The sequence below is a fragment of the Hydractinia symbiolongicarpus genome, chromosome 1, assembly GCF_029227915.1.
Source record: "Hydractinia symbiolongicarpus strain clone_291-10 chromosome 1, HSymV2.1, whole genome shotgun sequence".
Taxonomy (NCBI): domain Eukaryota; kingdom Metazoa; phylum Cnidaria; class Hydrozoa; order Anthoathecata; family Hydractiniidae; genus Hydractinia; species Hydractinia symbiolongicarpus.
Genome location: NC_079875.1, coordinates 18,586,059 through 18,602,705, shown reverse-complemented (window position 1 = coordinate 18,602,705; position 16,647 = coordinate 18,586,059). Strand labels below are relative to the sequence as shown.

General features: G+C 34.4%; 1 protein-coding gene across 1 annotated transcript; it reads right to left on the bottom strand.

The window, feature by feature from the left end:
* Positions 1 to 285: 285 nt before the first annotated feature.
* LOC130644956 (uncharacterized) lies at positions 286 to 11,615 on the bottom strand. Its single transcript, XM_057450763.1, has 19 exons — positions 11,407 to 11,615; positions 10,777 to 10,950; positions 10,035 to 10,152; positions 9,727 to 9,830; positions 9,579 to 9,650; positions 8,807 to 8,920; positions 8,509 to 8,631; positions 7,897 to 8,079; positions 7,625 to 7,756; positions 7,126 to 7,385; positions 6,391 to 6,568; positions 4,545 to 4,676; positions 3,932 to 4,203; positions 3,632 to 3,791; positions 3,368 to 3,467; positions 2,825 to 3,278; positions 2,274 to 2,532; positions 1,412 to 1,730; positions 286 to 675 (listed from the first exon to the last, which is right to left on the bottom strand). The coding sequence occupies exons 1-19, from the start codon at positions 11,588 to 11,590 to the stop codon at positions 468 to 470; spliced, it is 3,546 nt and encodes a 1,181-aa protein (XP_057306746.1). The 5' UTR covers positions 11,591 to 11,615; the 3' UTR covers positions 286 to 467.
* Positions 11,616 to 16,647: the final 5,032 nt, after the last annotated feature.

Here is a 16,647-nt window from a genome sequence, read left to right as displayed (position 1 = left end):
TGTATGTAGAAAAGACATAACTTTAGGGTGATCTTATTATTTGCCCAGTTATGCGGGGACTTTCCCTACTGGTACGTAACTATCAAAGAAGATTGAAGAGTCATTAATATTGGCAACTATGCACAGGTAGTTGAGGTGGGGTGAGAATAGAGTGTTTATTAAATGGGGTTCAAATATGATCTTCTCTTATCAAAAATGTGAACAAAAACCCTATGTGAATAAGAGAAAACGACCCAGTGAATCAATACCTTAATTTTGTGGAACTGGAAAGAACAGAAGCTCTCATACGTTTTCTGGGATTTTATTACTAACAACAGCAAAATCTTGTCTACAATAATCTTTTTCAAAAAAATCTTCACACTAATATCTGATCAATTTTAAACGGTATAAAAAAGCGAAGTAAAATGAATAATAATCACACAAACAGAAAAATAAACGTTATACGCCATTTTTAATTGATTGGTCGATCAATCCGCTTTTTGAGACAGTTTAGCAATTTCAGTTTCGTCCAACACCTGATTTGTATATACCAACTGCTTCATCCGACCAGTAAAAAAGGTCACTCCCGGATATTTGTTAACCGTTTTCCCGATGTAAATCAGCGCGTTGTTCGGGTCTGGTACAGCAGTAAATAATTTTGATAATCTGAGCTTACCATCCATGTAAACTTTTAGGCTATAAAGAAAGAAAGAAAGTTAGTTTAGCAGAGCATCCAATTGTGCGTGGTATATACATTTGCTTCCTTTTTGTTTGTTTTTTAGCAAATTTCAAATCTGTTCGAAAAAATCACAATGAGCAGTATTTGCAAAAATATATTTTAGCGATAAATTTCATTATTCCCAAAGTTCATGAAATCTGAAAATAGAAGTAATAGACACTTTCCATCCAATTTAAAAACACTAAACAAAAATGGATGGCATATTTAAAATTCTTTCTAAAAAATCGATAAGTTTGAATTTTTTAAAATCAAACTGCACATGAAAGATACAACGATATATTATGGTATATTTGATCCTTGTTTGAATGTGAAGCTCGTAAATAATCAAAAATAAAAAGCATTCGACCGTTGTACTTATTTGCTGCATCACTATTTCGTGCATCTTTGCGCGCCTGTTAGCATGAAGTAATGAAGTTTACTTAGACGGTTATCCTTACTATGATTGTGTAGGTGTGATTATTATGCGTTTTTCGATTACAAGCCTCAAGAGGTGACGGGAATATAAACTAACATTTTGAACAGACAAAATGCGTGAATCAAATGAATTATTAGAGCAACTATAGTCGGCAGCCGGTTGGTTAAATCGACAGGTTTACACTTCTTCTATATATCGCATTTTATGTTTCCGTAACACGACTCAACTTTGCATTAGAAAAAGACAGACAAACTACGTGTTTAAGATAGAGAACTTACATATCCGATGGTGTGCTTTGTTTTACAACGATTGTTAAATGATGCCACGATCCGCCAGTGACTGGTGTGAGGATTTTATAAACAGTACCACGTGATAATTTTACGTTAACAAAACCACCTTCAATGTAAACTGTTTTAATGCTGTCGTCGAATGTTGTTAAAGACGGTGCAATCTTTGAAAATAAAGTTCCACTTCGAGCTGTTTGGAACCACACTGAAACTGTGTAGTCAACTATTCCAAAATTGAGCTCATTGGACCACTGCAATGGTAGGGTCATGTATTCCTTTCCATTAAATGAAACTTCATTTTTCATTATAGCTGAAAGAGAAGGTAAAAGAAGTTAATCCTATTCACGTCGGACTTTTTGTGGGCTCTTACCTGCGATAAGGTAAAGTAAGATATTAAGGTTTGCAATTATTAAAGTAATAACTGCGAAGATTCATTAATACCATTTTAAGCATCGACCAAAGCCTACTTCACTACAGAAGCAGAAAAAGCAACTAGACTACTTTTCAGAACACTGGTCATATGTTCGGAGTAAAAAAAATTACTTATATTGTCATAAAAAGTATTTCTCGCAATTCAGTGCCATAATACACTGCTTATTTCCCAGAACACAGGTTCTTTTAAATCATATTATAGTAGTCGGTGACCGTCAAAAAATCCACAGGTTCACCCGTCCTGTTTATAGTACAAACAGGACAGGCAAAATGGTACCGTAAGTAGCGAGAAGCACAAAATGCGGTATAAATTATACCGCATTGCGTGCGTCTCGCTACTTGCGGTACCATTTTGCGTGACGGACGTACACGGGACTTACAATATAGATAAACGTCCATTATTATTGATCAAATGACTTACTGTAAGTTTTCACACGTTTACTACTTGTTGTCGTTCCCCCATCGCCAGTGGAAGGATTTCCAGTTAAAAGAGGAATGGAAGCTTTAACACGTGACGGTCCGTTTCCTTTTGATTTCGAATTTTGCTTGATCCAATTGACTTTTCTTTTTCCTTTGTAACCAATAAATGCCCATGAACCTTGTGTCCCAGGTATGTATGGCGGAACAGCGCCAATCTTTTGAAGTTCTGTTTCACCGATGTATTGAGCCAACACAGAATTCTAAACCAGAATAGAAATTTATCATTCGCAATGCTTTTTCTTTTCCACGTTTTAACAAATTGTAACAACATAAAACAGCTAGTAATTTCGTCATTGACCTCATTTAACATATGTATGCGTATTATACGTTTGCATACGTATCGTTTAATATATGTATACGTATCGTTTAATATGTACATACGTATCATTTAATATATACTTACGTATCATTTAATATATACTTACGTATCATTTAATATATGTATATACGTATGCCACTTATCTACTTTTATCAATCATCAATATAACATACCTGCGTCGCAATGACAATAACAGTGTCGTCTTTTAGGTTTTTGATATCCCTGCCTACAGTAGTGGCTGCAAAAGCGTTATTCATTGTGTCGTATGATTTTGATCCAATGACCTTTCCAGTTTTGCCATCAATAGCAACAACATTATGACCATCTTTCTTAGGTGAATACTCAACTCCATTTACAATTATGGATGATTTTGTCAGTTTACAATTATTCGTTAGTTGCGAGGTGGGATCCTGAGAATTTCCGGCCTTGTTCAATTTCTTCTTTTTCGGTTGGAATTCTTTTATTTTCTTGCTCAAATAAAAGAAGGCGCGCTTTTTAGCATGATCGATAATTTTTTTGTAAACACCAGTTTCGTCTTCTTCGATCTCTTTCTTTACTTTGTCCAAAATCTTCTTTCCTTTCTCCAACACTATTCTGGTTTTATTTAGAAAGAATTCTTTCCAACTTCTACAGGGGAGGAAAAAAATCTTCGCTTTAGCCTCATAGTCAATAAATATTGACAAAAAAATTGCAAACAAGAAAACACATTCACAAACCTTCTTCTTCTGGTAGGTTTGTTCCTTGCATTATAAGCAGCTGTGCGTTTTCTAACTGCGGGATCGGCACAGCCTTCGGATACGACTTCAATTTTGATTTCTGAAAAATAAAAATAAACGTTTATTTCATACCTGCTTTTAAAAAAAATTATATCAGACATTTTGTCAGGTAGGGAGAAGCTTGATGTGATCAGCAGCTTATTTAACGCCGATATAAAAATAGAAAAATCAGTAAAATATAAAAATCTTAAAAGAGCTAATTACCATCTGTTGCAGGCTGTTCTGGTTGAGTGACTGTCGGTAGTTCCTCCTTCTGGACAGCCGCACTGGTTGGCTTAATGACACACGCACCATTTAACAATTTAATGTTGTCAATTGCGACGTCACTTGTGTATGTATGACCACGTATGGCTTCAAGTATGATCTATACATGTATACCAAATTACATTTATAATTATAATTATGCAAGTCTTTTTCGTCGCGAATTTGGTCGCGATATAAGTATTTAGAACACTAGACATTTTAAAACACTTATATTCTGTTGAAAGTAAGAAATAAACTAACAATGGGTTTTTGGCTAATCGGGACTTCCACTTGAGCTTTATACCAATCACTGCCTTGATGACCTTTCAGCGTCCAATGCTTGTTGATAGTGCTTGCAACAGCGTCATAAAATTGAACGTTAAGCTCGCCAATTCCGTCTCCGTTCATGTTATAATCGAATGTCAAGCATTTTCTGCTACCAGATGTAACGTCAGGTAGCTGAGGACTTAACAACCAGGCTTTATCACCTTGAACCGCAGGTGAACTTCCCTCAAGATAAATATACGTCGAGCCTACAAAATAAAGAAAGACAATTTACCACTCTATGCATGACAGGAAAATTTTTTTAAATATATTTCAAAATGTGTAAAGCGAGGATTTGGAATCGATGAACGTGTTCAAAATTATTTTTATGTGAGTGTTTTCTAAGCAACAGCGGAAAAGGTTCATAAAAATAAAAATATAATATCCTTTGCTTTGTTGTTTAATATATGTGAATAAGTTTTTTTTATTGGTTGGTTGTTATTGGACAAAGGACTGTTTCCAATAAAGTCCGTAATTTTGTGCAACAGTTGTCCAACACGTGTTATTGGACACCAAGCCGATGGATTTTAAATTGCATGTTTTCACTTACCATACAACGGTCCTGTCAAGGAACTCGGCGTTTGTCCATTGTAAACCTTCCAGTCCATCGTGTCGTATGAATTTGTATTACCCCATTGACATTGAGCTGAGGTCGATTCGAAATCACACGAGAAAGAATTATCTAAAAAGCATGTTTTCTGTTTACTTATTGTTATTGTTGGCTGCGAAAGAATTCATTTTGGGCTAAAAATATCTCGCATTATAACACATACCTTTTCGCATATTTCGGCCCACAGAAAACGTTAAACTTGACTTAGAAATTTAAAAATAATGCTTGTGTAAGACTAAGGCGATTCTAAACCAGGTAACCAGGGTCTTTAAACTTAAAAAATGTGAAAACTCTATATCTGACCAGGTTATAATGTGTGCAATTCTGGTTATATTACAATTAAATGATCTTGGTTAAAAACAATTAACTTATCATAAGCGTACGATGGACTTGGAAAATATGTAAGCATATAATGACTGGCTTGGTACACTTTGTGCACATATAATAGCTGGCTTGCTACACTTTGTAAGCATATAATGGGTGGCTTGCTACCCTTTGTAAGCATATAATGACTGGCTTGCTACACTTTGTAAACATATAATGACTGGCTTGCTACACTTTGTAAACATATAATGACTGGCTTTCTACACTTTGTAAACATATAATGACTGGCTTGCTACCCTTTGTAAGCATATAATGACTGGCTTGCTACACTTTGTAAACATATAATGACTGGCTTGCTACCCTTTGTAAGCATATAATGACTGGCTTGGTACACTTTGTAAGCATATAATAGCTGCCTTGCTACACTTTGTAAGCATATAATAGCTGGCTTGCTACACTTTGTAAGCATATAATAGCTGGCTTGCTACACTTTGTAAACATATAATGACTGGCTTGCTACACTTTGTAAACATATAATGACTGGCTTGCTACAATTTGTAAGCATATAATAGCTGGCTTGCTACACTTTGTAAACATATAATGACTGGCTTGCTACACTTTGTAAGCATATAATAGCCGGCTTGCTACACTTTGTAAACATATAATGACTGGCTTGCTACACTTTGTAAGCATATAATGGCTGGCTTGCTACACTTTTTAAGCATATAATGGCTGGCTTGCTACACTTTGTAAGCATATAATGGCTGGCTTGCTACACTTTGTAAGCATATAATGGCTGGCTTGCTACACTTTGTAAGCATATAATGGCTGGCTTGCTACACTTTGGAAGCATATAATGGCTGGCTTGCTACACTTTGGAAGCATATAATGGCTGGCTTGCTACACTTTGTAAGCATATAATGGCTGGCTTGCTACACTTTGTAAGCATATAATGGCTGGCTTGCTACACTTTGTAAGCATATTGCTGTTTTCCTCGTCTCAAACTGCGTCAGAGATTGTAGGGTTTAGTTGCATGAGAAAACAATAATACAAAAAAAATCTCGTATTCTGCTTTTGAAATGAATTTTTGCGAAAATTCAGAATAGCAATTTTGAAGAGATACAAAGCTTTGCACCTAACTAGATAGTTTGCAAAAGGTAGAATCACTCTTGATTGTTCGTCATGTTTACAAAGATGAAGTAAAAAAAGTATTGTGTATACTTTTCCGAATATCCAATATATATCAATACCAATTTAAAACTGGTAACACACCTTCAAAACACGAAGAAATTTTCACAACTTACTAACATTTATGTATCTTTTGTTATAACCTATTTTTGTTACTACCCTTTTATTCTTTGTCGTTTGTATCCTTTTTTTTTATTCTTTAAAACGTGCTTCTGAACCGAAAAAATCATTACGAAAAAAAAAAGAACCTGAGAAAGTAATGCATTATATTTACCAGATGTCGTAGTTTTGGTTGTTGTCGTCGTCGTTGTCGTGGTAGTCGTCGTCGTTGTAACGGGTTTTGTAATAAAAGCTGTCGAGGGTTTTGTCGAACAACTTGACAACTTCAGTTCCACATCGTCGATTGCTACATCGCCGCGATAACTATCGCCTCGAACGCCTTCGAAAATGATCTAAAGTTAGATTAACATTTTTTACTACATTTTTTACTCGTAATTTTTATGAAAATTCTTCTGTGGGATTTAATTGACGGCATTGTTGTTGTTTCTTCTTCAAGGTATATTTCTTTAAAAAAAAAAATATCTTCGTGAATTCAACCTTGCGGATCCGCAAAAACTTTAGGCAGTTTCCAATCACAAATTGGTCAATAAGGCTATAAAGGTATCCTTATCACATCTCTCCCTATCATACCTCTCTCTGTCACATCTCTCTCTGTCACATCTCTCCCTATCACACCTCTCTCTGTCACATCTCTCCCTGTCACATCTCTCCCTATCACATCTCTCCCTGTCACATCTCTCCCTATCACATCTCTCCCTGTCACATCTCTCCCTGTCACATCTCTCCCTGTCACATCTCTTCCTGTCACATATTTCCACTCAAAGACACTGTGGTCCTGCTAATGAGTCAGTTAAACAACAGCGACACGTGATTGAACATCCGCATTTACTTACAGAGAGACGCACAAAATAACGTCCCTATCCTTGCAAGATTATTTAAAGACCATTACCCTAATGTTTCCGAGACCAGCGGCTATTGACACAGTAGCAGCTTTCCAGCTATTTTCTTGGTCGCCTTTTAAACTCCAAACCAAAGTAGCCTGGGTTGCAGTAGCCACATAAACGTTTAATGCGCCAACCCCTGTCCCGTACATGTGATAATAGAAGCTTAAACATCTGGGTGAGGAGGAGAATGGAATTACACCACTGCGAAGAAGAGCGGTGTAGTCCTTAGCAACTGGGGAGCTGGTTTCAATGTACATGTAAGAACCTGAAAGAAATCGTGTTTTTACATTAGAGCAAAAATGAAATACAAGAGACGTTTTTACTGCATGTCTTATATATTTCCTATTTAAGACGAGATGACGTCATAACTCTTAAATCGCACAAAAAACTTAAGAAATACTAAAAATTTCATTGCTTCTCAGCTTCTCAGATTTGCGTTGTCTTAAGTTCAGAAAGATGCGAAGCATTATACTTTTCAAAATTTCGCACGAAAGTTAGGCTTACCTGATCCAGAAGTGTGATCGCTACTCGGTCCAGTGTCTGTGGAACTTGTTGCACCAGTTTGCTGTGTCCAGTCAAAGTTATCACCTGACAGGTTTTCCCACTGACAGAGAGAGTGATCAAAGCTGCATTTCACTAGAAATATTTTGAGCATTTAAATGTGTAGTTCAACAGGAATACTTTGAAATTTAAATTATATGCCATAATATGCCACATATAAAGTAATTTCGCGAAGAGGTAACTTTAAATATAACATACAATTTGACCTAACAAACCTGGCCCTGGGCACGAGTTGGTATTACAATTTGCGTTTTCGACTGCATTTCCAACACATGTATTTCCACCATTAGAAGGAGGGGGAGAGTTACATGATCTTGATCTTATTGATGTCCCTCCTCCACATGATTTATCACAAACTGACCAGCTAGACCATCCACCCCAGTTGCCATTTATCGCAACTAAATTAAAATATAAAAAAAGATTATAATTTCCAACATGTAGAGCGTCCTCACGAAAGGAAATTTTTTTGAAACACAATGATTCTACATTTTTGCTTGTATGCAAACGACCACTAAAACATGCTGTCGCGTAGTTTCAATTGTTCAACTCTATTCCTATTGGTCTAGATGTAATTTTTTCCGTTGAGCGGTTAATGAAAGAGTAATTTTTTTCTATTGATTAGATATAATGCCTACAAATAATTAGTTTTAGATTTTCATCATCAAAGAGATGCCCTTATAAAAAGGAAACCTTCGCAATTTTTATATTGGGATGTACAATATGCAGTATTCTTTCATTTCTCTATCCTAATTCTTCATTATAGGGTAAAATATTCGGCGTTCGGCGTCAATCAACAACAATCAACAACAACTTTTTGCCTCACTTACCTTGTGTCGTTCCAGAGCATTTGTACAAGTTTTTAACTTGATTAATGTCGGTAGGGCTTAATCCGGACCTCTGACCAATTGTTCCCTGATAAGCTGAGTTTTTTACTATGATCGTTTTCAATGCTGAAAAAAAAAGATTGACATGCTGAAGTAACTTTTTAAAATCTTCGCATTTTACATTGTTTCGCATGAACTCATTCGCAGACAAATTTAATGTAAACAAAAGACAAATTATAATATTCAGCTAAAATTTTAATATTTGCACAATTAACAATCAAGGAAAGAATCAAGAACATACTGTTTCGATCTTTCGAGAACGCTGTTTCTCCATAATGCATCACTGATCCATAATCATACGGAGACCCTTTAGAATCAATTTCGGTACTGTATTTTTTGAACTGATCGTCCATTCCTAAAGAAATACGCTGTCTGAAAAACACATTAAGAAAGTTTCACGACGATAAAGTTTATGTGCATTTCGCGATAGAATGAAAATTATCATGAGACAACTTCATTTGCAAAAGTCGTCTATCTAATTAACATAAAAATCCAGACAGCGGACACTTCAGATAAAAGGACAGATTTTATTACGTTTTTTATAAAGTGGACAGTCCAACTAACGGAAACATTTTTATACACGAAATGAGTATTTTTGAACCTTTTTTTTCTAAATTAACAGATAGCTTCAGACATTTACAGCTGATCATTAAATTGTTTTCTGTAGGGAATTATCGAGGTTTTACTTGGATTTTTGTTTGTCGTTTTAAACAATTCGAAATAGTACAATTTAGGTAATTTTCTGCTTTTTCTAGCTTTTTCCCACATGGCTTTTGTTTGACCATAAAGTCAATACTGAACCAGGATTTCAAGTCCATATCCTCCACATTTCACCCTAATATGGTTATCTTTTTTTTGTTGAAACAATCTCACCACCCCCAAAAAACTAAAAAAGACATCAATTTATCCAAAATAAGCTTAAAAATATCAACTTTCAAAAGATTAATTAGAAGACTACTGTACCAATACAATGTATGAGGTATCAATTTGACACGAGTAAGAATTTTTCATACCATCCTTTACGTTGTTAAATAAAATTGTGACGTAATTATCTCGATCTGGTCTCGATTGTTCATGCCAGAATCCTGAAATGGTAAAAAAAATTATATGCCTTGCTCAACGAATAGACAGATCTTATTTGTCAACGCTAGAGATACATACCAATAGCATGCATCATTTCATGCGCCACGACGCCAACATGCTCACAACCATAACCGATAGAAATTTGTTGCTTGCCACCGACTCGTCCAATCATAGACCAACATCTAAAAACAGAAGAATCTTCTTTTTCATACAAAGTATATTTTATACAAGAAATATTTGTTAACCTTTTAGATTGCATCCTCTGCACAACTCTTTGTTATAATTAATACAAATCAATAACATGGGCAGAGTGATGCAAAGTTGACTTTGGAGTATATTGTCCAAAAAATAGTTGAACAGATAGTCGCTACTTATTAAGTACACACCCACTTCCTTTATGAAATTCAATGTAGTGGTCCTCTGTTGTCCTTTTGATGAATTTAATGCAAGTTTTTTCATGGTAAAGTTTCATCGCATCTCCAATAGCTGTAATAGCTCTTGTACCTGAAGAAAAGTAACAATAAAAGTGAAAACGTATTTTTTTATGAGTCTTTCTGTTTATGGGCGTTTTTTTTATGGGCGTTTCTTTTTTGGGTGTATCTTTTTATGGACGTTTTTTTTTATGGGCGTTTCTTTATGAGCGTTTCTTTTTTGGGTGTATCTTTTTATGGGTGCATCTTTTTATGGGCGTTTCTCTTTACCCAGCAAATGTGTTGTGTTGTGTTGTTAAGTGCGCTTAAAACATGGACAAAATGTGCAACAAAATCTTGAAAATATTTTTGACGGACATAATCTGAGAATGTTAGCAAAAGAGTGAGGACGTCAATAAGTTTATTTTTTAATGTTAAATTGTGCATAAATAAAAAAAGCCCGGTAGGGTTAAAAAAAGCCCGGTGATGTTACTTGCAAATGTTTTGCTGATGAAAGAAACACAGGTAACTCACATAATATGGACGGCCGAATGAAATGGTGAAAAAAATTGATCTTCTATTGTTGCAGAAAAAAAGGTTAATTATAATCTTTTAGCTATTTATGCTGAAGAAGAATTTAACTAATTTTGTTGTTGGCAGTAACAAAACCTGGTTACCTGGTTAACATTCAAATTAGATTCTATCAAACAGTACTTACTTAAACTACTATCGTAGATGTAGTAAACTTTTCCTTCTGGCCATAATCGATTGAGATTAGCTGATGCACCGTACTGGCGGTTTGGATCATGACCAAACACTTTAGTATGACTTTCCCCATGAAGAAGGATGTCGTACTCGAATAATCCATCACTGTTTCGGTCAAAGTTTGGCGCTAGTAAAAAGGAGGGGTAGCTTATCTACTGTTCCCTAAATAACTCTTGCGATTCACAACAGTTGCGGTTGTAATTAAAAACATCGAGATGGTTGTTTGGCAGTTATAACACGTTGTCAACCTAACTACTGGTTTTCATAAGAAAATTTATTCAACGAAATATTCATTGAGTTTTATCTGTTAATAAAAACTTAATAGAAAATCAAAAAATAAATGGATTTTCAGCATAAGTAAGTATTTTAGATAACTTTCAAATTTTTGATAACGCCACAGAAAAAATACTCATAACACCAGAATAATTGCCGTCGTTGTGTCTTTTTAACTGTGACAAGTTTTACTAATTTCCTAAAAAAATTCGAACTGAATAATTTCAACACAATGCGAACATTTAAATATATTTATTTTCCATACATTCATGTTAAGAACAATATTTTTTAAGGAGAAGGTGATACTTACGCATCAAGTTTGCAGTTTCAGAATTAACGTCAGCTATTTGGTCAAACGCTACAGCCTCATTTTCTCTCTTTTTCTGGTCCGTTTCCATTTTTAGGTCTGCTAAAAGCACATCTGATGCTTCTGTGACGCAATAAAGCGCCAAACATGTTAATAAACTTAATATATTTTTCATAGCTGTAATCATAAAGAATGGTCATTAATGTTCAATTTTGTTAGCAGAGCACCTTTAAATTGCAATGCATATTTCAATATTTCAAAGACGATTTGATAAAGATTATCACTAACCGGGTCCTGATATAATTTTTTAGAGCGATCAAGATCATGTGTAGTTGAAGGAATCATAACATGGTGGATAGGGAAACTAACCTGATGCAGAGCATGAATAAATGATCAGATGTAAATTACCAAAACCGTTCTGACGTCCACTTTAATTTCTGAGTTATTACGCTGGGCGTTTATTTAATTACTTGGCGCTTATTACAATTTTTAAAATAAATAATAAAATTAAAGTAACAAAAACCGATAAATAACAAAGTAATAACAATAACAATAACAATAACAATAACAATAACAATAACAATAACAATAACAATAACAATAACAATAACAATAACAATAACAATAACAATAACAATAACAATAACAATAACAATAACAATAACAATAACAATAACAACAACAATAACAACAACAATAAAAATAACAATAACAATAACAATAACAATAACAATAACAATAACAATAATAATAACAATAACAATAATAATAATAATAAAAAGACGCAATAACAATAACAATAATAATAATAATAATAAAAAGACGCAATACAAAGGTCATTTATTAGTTAGTCCAGGATATCTGGCCTTTTCTTCCTTCTCACCTTCAACATCGCCTTTTGATTTGAGAATCACATGCCATACCATTGTAAAGTTCCTTTATAGGTTTTTGCTTAACACTTTTTTCAATGAAGCACCTTATTTAACTTGCGGAGCGCTTGTCCGGACTGCCCAATTTCAAAACGCTGGGTGCTTATCTGGAATAGACGCATATTTGGTCATTGGACGCTTCCTCGGTAATTTCGGATGCGACAGAAATGTTTCCACTATTTCTTGGAGTCAGAGATTGATACTGACCAAACATGCAACATTTTTTCATGATATTTAAACCAGTTTCTGTCAGCAAAAAATAGATAACTCAGAAGCAAAGATTCTTGTAAAGAATTTTTGCTGACTCTCTACAGGATAAATGTGAAACCAATTTGAAAGATAACCATTTAACAAGTATTTACTTTTATGTGCTTGCGACTTGCATGATATTTATAGTTACGACGGAAGGGCGTTTTATTTACATTATGAGTCTTTAAACAAACCACATCCTGGATCGACTTGTCGTTCGGAACTCTACAGATGCATAATATTTAGAGGACCTCCTCTGAGCCCATAAAAAAAACATTCGCCTGAACTTTATACCACGTTCTAGCTCAGATTAACGTTGCATAAAGTAATGACGCATTATGAGTTGTGAATTTTTATGTTTCGTGGGAAACGAAGTCAAGGATACATGAAGAGGGGGATGGATATCTTCTATTTTCAGCATTGCTTTCACAGCATGTTTGCAGTTCACTTTTTACGAACAACCAGCCGACGTCTTCTGGTTTTACGCTAAGTTGGGAAAGTTATCTAAAGCAAGTGCAAAATAATTTTTTTGTCTGATGAGGGATATTCAGGAAGAGATTTGTTTATTGCAAAACCTAAATTTGCACTGCGTTCTTCTTTTCTTGCAAGCTTCCTGTTTCTAACAATAAAACGGTCCAAAAGTTGCTTCGCTTACTCAAAACCGAATAACAGCTTGCATGGTTCTCATCATATCAATATACGGTAATACTTCCGCTTGTCAGAAACCACGCAATGTTTTAAAATCATTATTCTTAATAAGTTGCCCCACCTTACATTAGAAACAGTATTTCTTTGAAATATATAAGTACGTAGGTTTTTTCCACTAAAATTAACATCAGCGATAATACAAAACATTTTCAAATTGTTTAATTTTACAGTACAGAAGAAAGCAAAGTTGTGAAACTCTCACCAACCGACTCTCCTTTGTAACACTAATCCTCTGCTTTATTGTCAACTATATAATAATATGTTCATACCGCTACTCTGGGCTAAGAATATGCGACGTTTCTCTGCGATTCTTTATCCAGGAGTGAAAAAGTAAGATTCAGACGTTTTAGTGAAAAATAAAAATGTAGATTTATGGCTATCTGGAAAAAAATAATTTTATACTTTTATTATCTTATAGACAGCTTAATTTGCTTTTATATTCAATAAATAACTTTGTAAAAAAAGAACTTCTAATAAAAAAATGAATATAATGAATATGTGTCTGAACCATAACAGTATCCTTAAACCTTGAATTTATCATCAAGGAGAATAATTTTAGAAATTTGAACTTCAAACTCGTTTTAAACACAGGATTAAATAAATTTTAGGATTTGATATCTTGGCTGAACTAGTTGTAAGTCCGTGGAAAAATGACAGTTCATTCGTCCCACACATCTCTATTTCATGCTTCCCTTTTGGCTGTTCGCATTAATCTCCGAAGAGTGCAGTAAAAGCTATGCGCAACCGTTTGACGCACAGCATATTATATGCTTATACCGTGTGCCGCCTCTTAAACAAACCTTCGGATTATCTATTATTTACTTTGGGAACACGATTCTGTACAGAAGTAAAAAATTTGGGGAATTAAGATATGCTAACTATACCAACTGGTTGTTTTGTTGCCGTGTCGGATTTTTGTGTTACGGCAGACTCCGTCACCTAAACACCGAAGTTATGTGTGATAAACAGAGTGCTATGTTGTTGGTGCTGAAAATATCTTGTAGGAATATTGCGCTGCGAACAATTTCCACTTTTCTCTATATGTCCCGTTTTGCTGCAGAATGGAGGTAGATGTTTATCAGCAGGGCTGTAGACGAAACGTCATGATCAGCGCCAAATCCAGCACTTTCTACGAGTGCTACGAGATTAAAGTCCATTCACATCATAGCCTGTTGTTATTGGAAATTCTTTGATAGGTTCCGTTTGTAGGTTGAAAAAAATAACATGGTAACCTTCTTTTCAAACGGGGAAGCAAAGAAACGTTAGGAAAGCTTTCGAAAGGCATTTTAAACTAGTGTCAAATACGTCCAAGAAGTCTGCGCAAAAGTGACTTTCACGATTTCACGAAATAAGATTCGATAAGTCTGTAGATATAGTATTTTAAAAAAACTGAAAAAATAATTTTACATGAATTTACATTTTGTAACAACGCACCGCAATAGCAACAAAAATTTCAAAAACACTATAACTTAACAGCATCTTCAATCCTTGGCATATCATTAGCCATCTGAAAAACATTATACATGTTAGCGTTTTTATCACCCTTTAAGGTGAAATATTAACTGTATTGTGGTGTCATGCACATTTGAAAATTTATCAGCTCTGCTCAACCTTATTATCGCAAAACTTATTTCGTAATACATAATAATAAATAATAAGAACTACAAATACAACACAACCACTACATATCTGTGTCTTCCACTTTCTTTAGTCCTTTGCACAACCTCCTCAACGTGTTTTGCCTTTTTATTGAGAAAACAAATCGCTTGATATAAACCAACAAGTTATATTTTTCTTTCTTAGCAAGCCATGACTACAGTACAAACAAAGAGACGTCAGAGTGACGTCTGTTACAGTGACATCAAAGCTGTCGGTATTTTTATCAACCGGTTTCTACGTAAGTGAACAAGCGTTGACGTATGATAAAGAAATTATAGAAAAGAATCTACTTCCCGGGGCGTTTTAGTTTTTTTATATTTGACAGAACCTAAAGAAAAGACAAGAAGAATGGTGAATATTTAACGAATATCGTGCCTTGTATTTCACAGAACAACATCAAACCGGGTCAATATACCCGTTTAATTTTTACCACACTTTTTCAGTTTCTCTAACAATATGAATAATTGGGAACGCGGCTGTTACTTTGTAAACCAAAATAAAGTTGTTTACAAACAATTTCCGGACCCACCTTACGTAATAGCATTTTGACACCCAGTAGCAATTTATAAAAAAAGGAAAGTTCATCGCCAACAAACATGCTTGAACTAATGTTTACAATTTTTAACCAATTTGGTTGAAAATACTCTAAGGGAAGAAAGTGTCTGCTTAAAAAGTCAATCCTAAAACGTGAAAGTTTATCTCACAAAATATTTCATTTAGAAGATGAGAATTTCGCTGCTATAAGACAAAAATCATAACAGCTAGTCCAAACTAAACAAACCAGCAATCGTTTATTAAACTTTTGTCTGTATCTATGATCTTCATATAAGTATAAAATGTTAATATTATGATTAGAATATACAAATAAACAATGACAAAATATATTTCATTTCGACCAGCAGTAAAAACTTTTTCCCGCTAAATTGATTCGACAAACACTATCTGCTTTTGTTGTTTTACGCAGCGCAAAAATGTTTTTTTCTCCGTCATGTTTTTGAAAGCAAAACGTGCTAAAAATATTTCTCTAGTAAAGCAGTGAAGTTAACGCGATGTTTAATATAACCTCTTGTTTTTAATAGCAAGTGGAATTAATGTTTTGTTTTGTTTTTATTTACCGACCGCAAAAAGCACAAATATGATTATTGTAATTTATATTTGCTGATGACAACAAAGGTGACATTTTTTTAGATTTATAATGCTGGCTTCTCAACTCTTCAAAAATAAACCATGTACACATAACAATACAAACCATGTACACATAACAATACAAACCATGTACACACAACAATACAAACCAAGTACACACAACAATACAAACCAAGTACACACAACAATACAAACCAAGTACACACAACAATACAAACCAAGTACACACAACAATACAAACCAAGTACACGCAACAATACAAACCAAGTACACACAACAATACAAACCAAGTACACACAACAATACAAACCAAGTACACGCAACAATACAAACCAAGTACACACAACATTCAAACCAAGTACACACAACAATACAAACCAAGTACACACAACAATACAAACCAAGTACACGCAACACTACAAACCAACTACACGCAACAATACAAAGCAAGTACACACAACAATACAAACCAAGTACACGCAACAATACAAACCAAGTACACGCAACAATACAAACCAAGTACACACAACATTACAAACCAAGTACACACAAC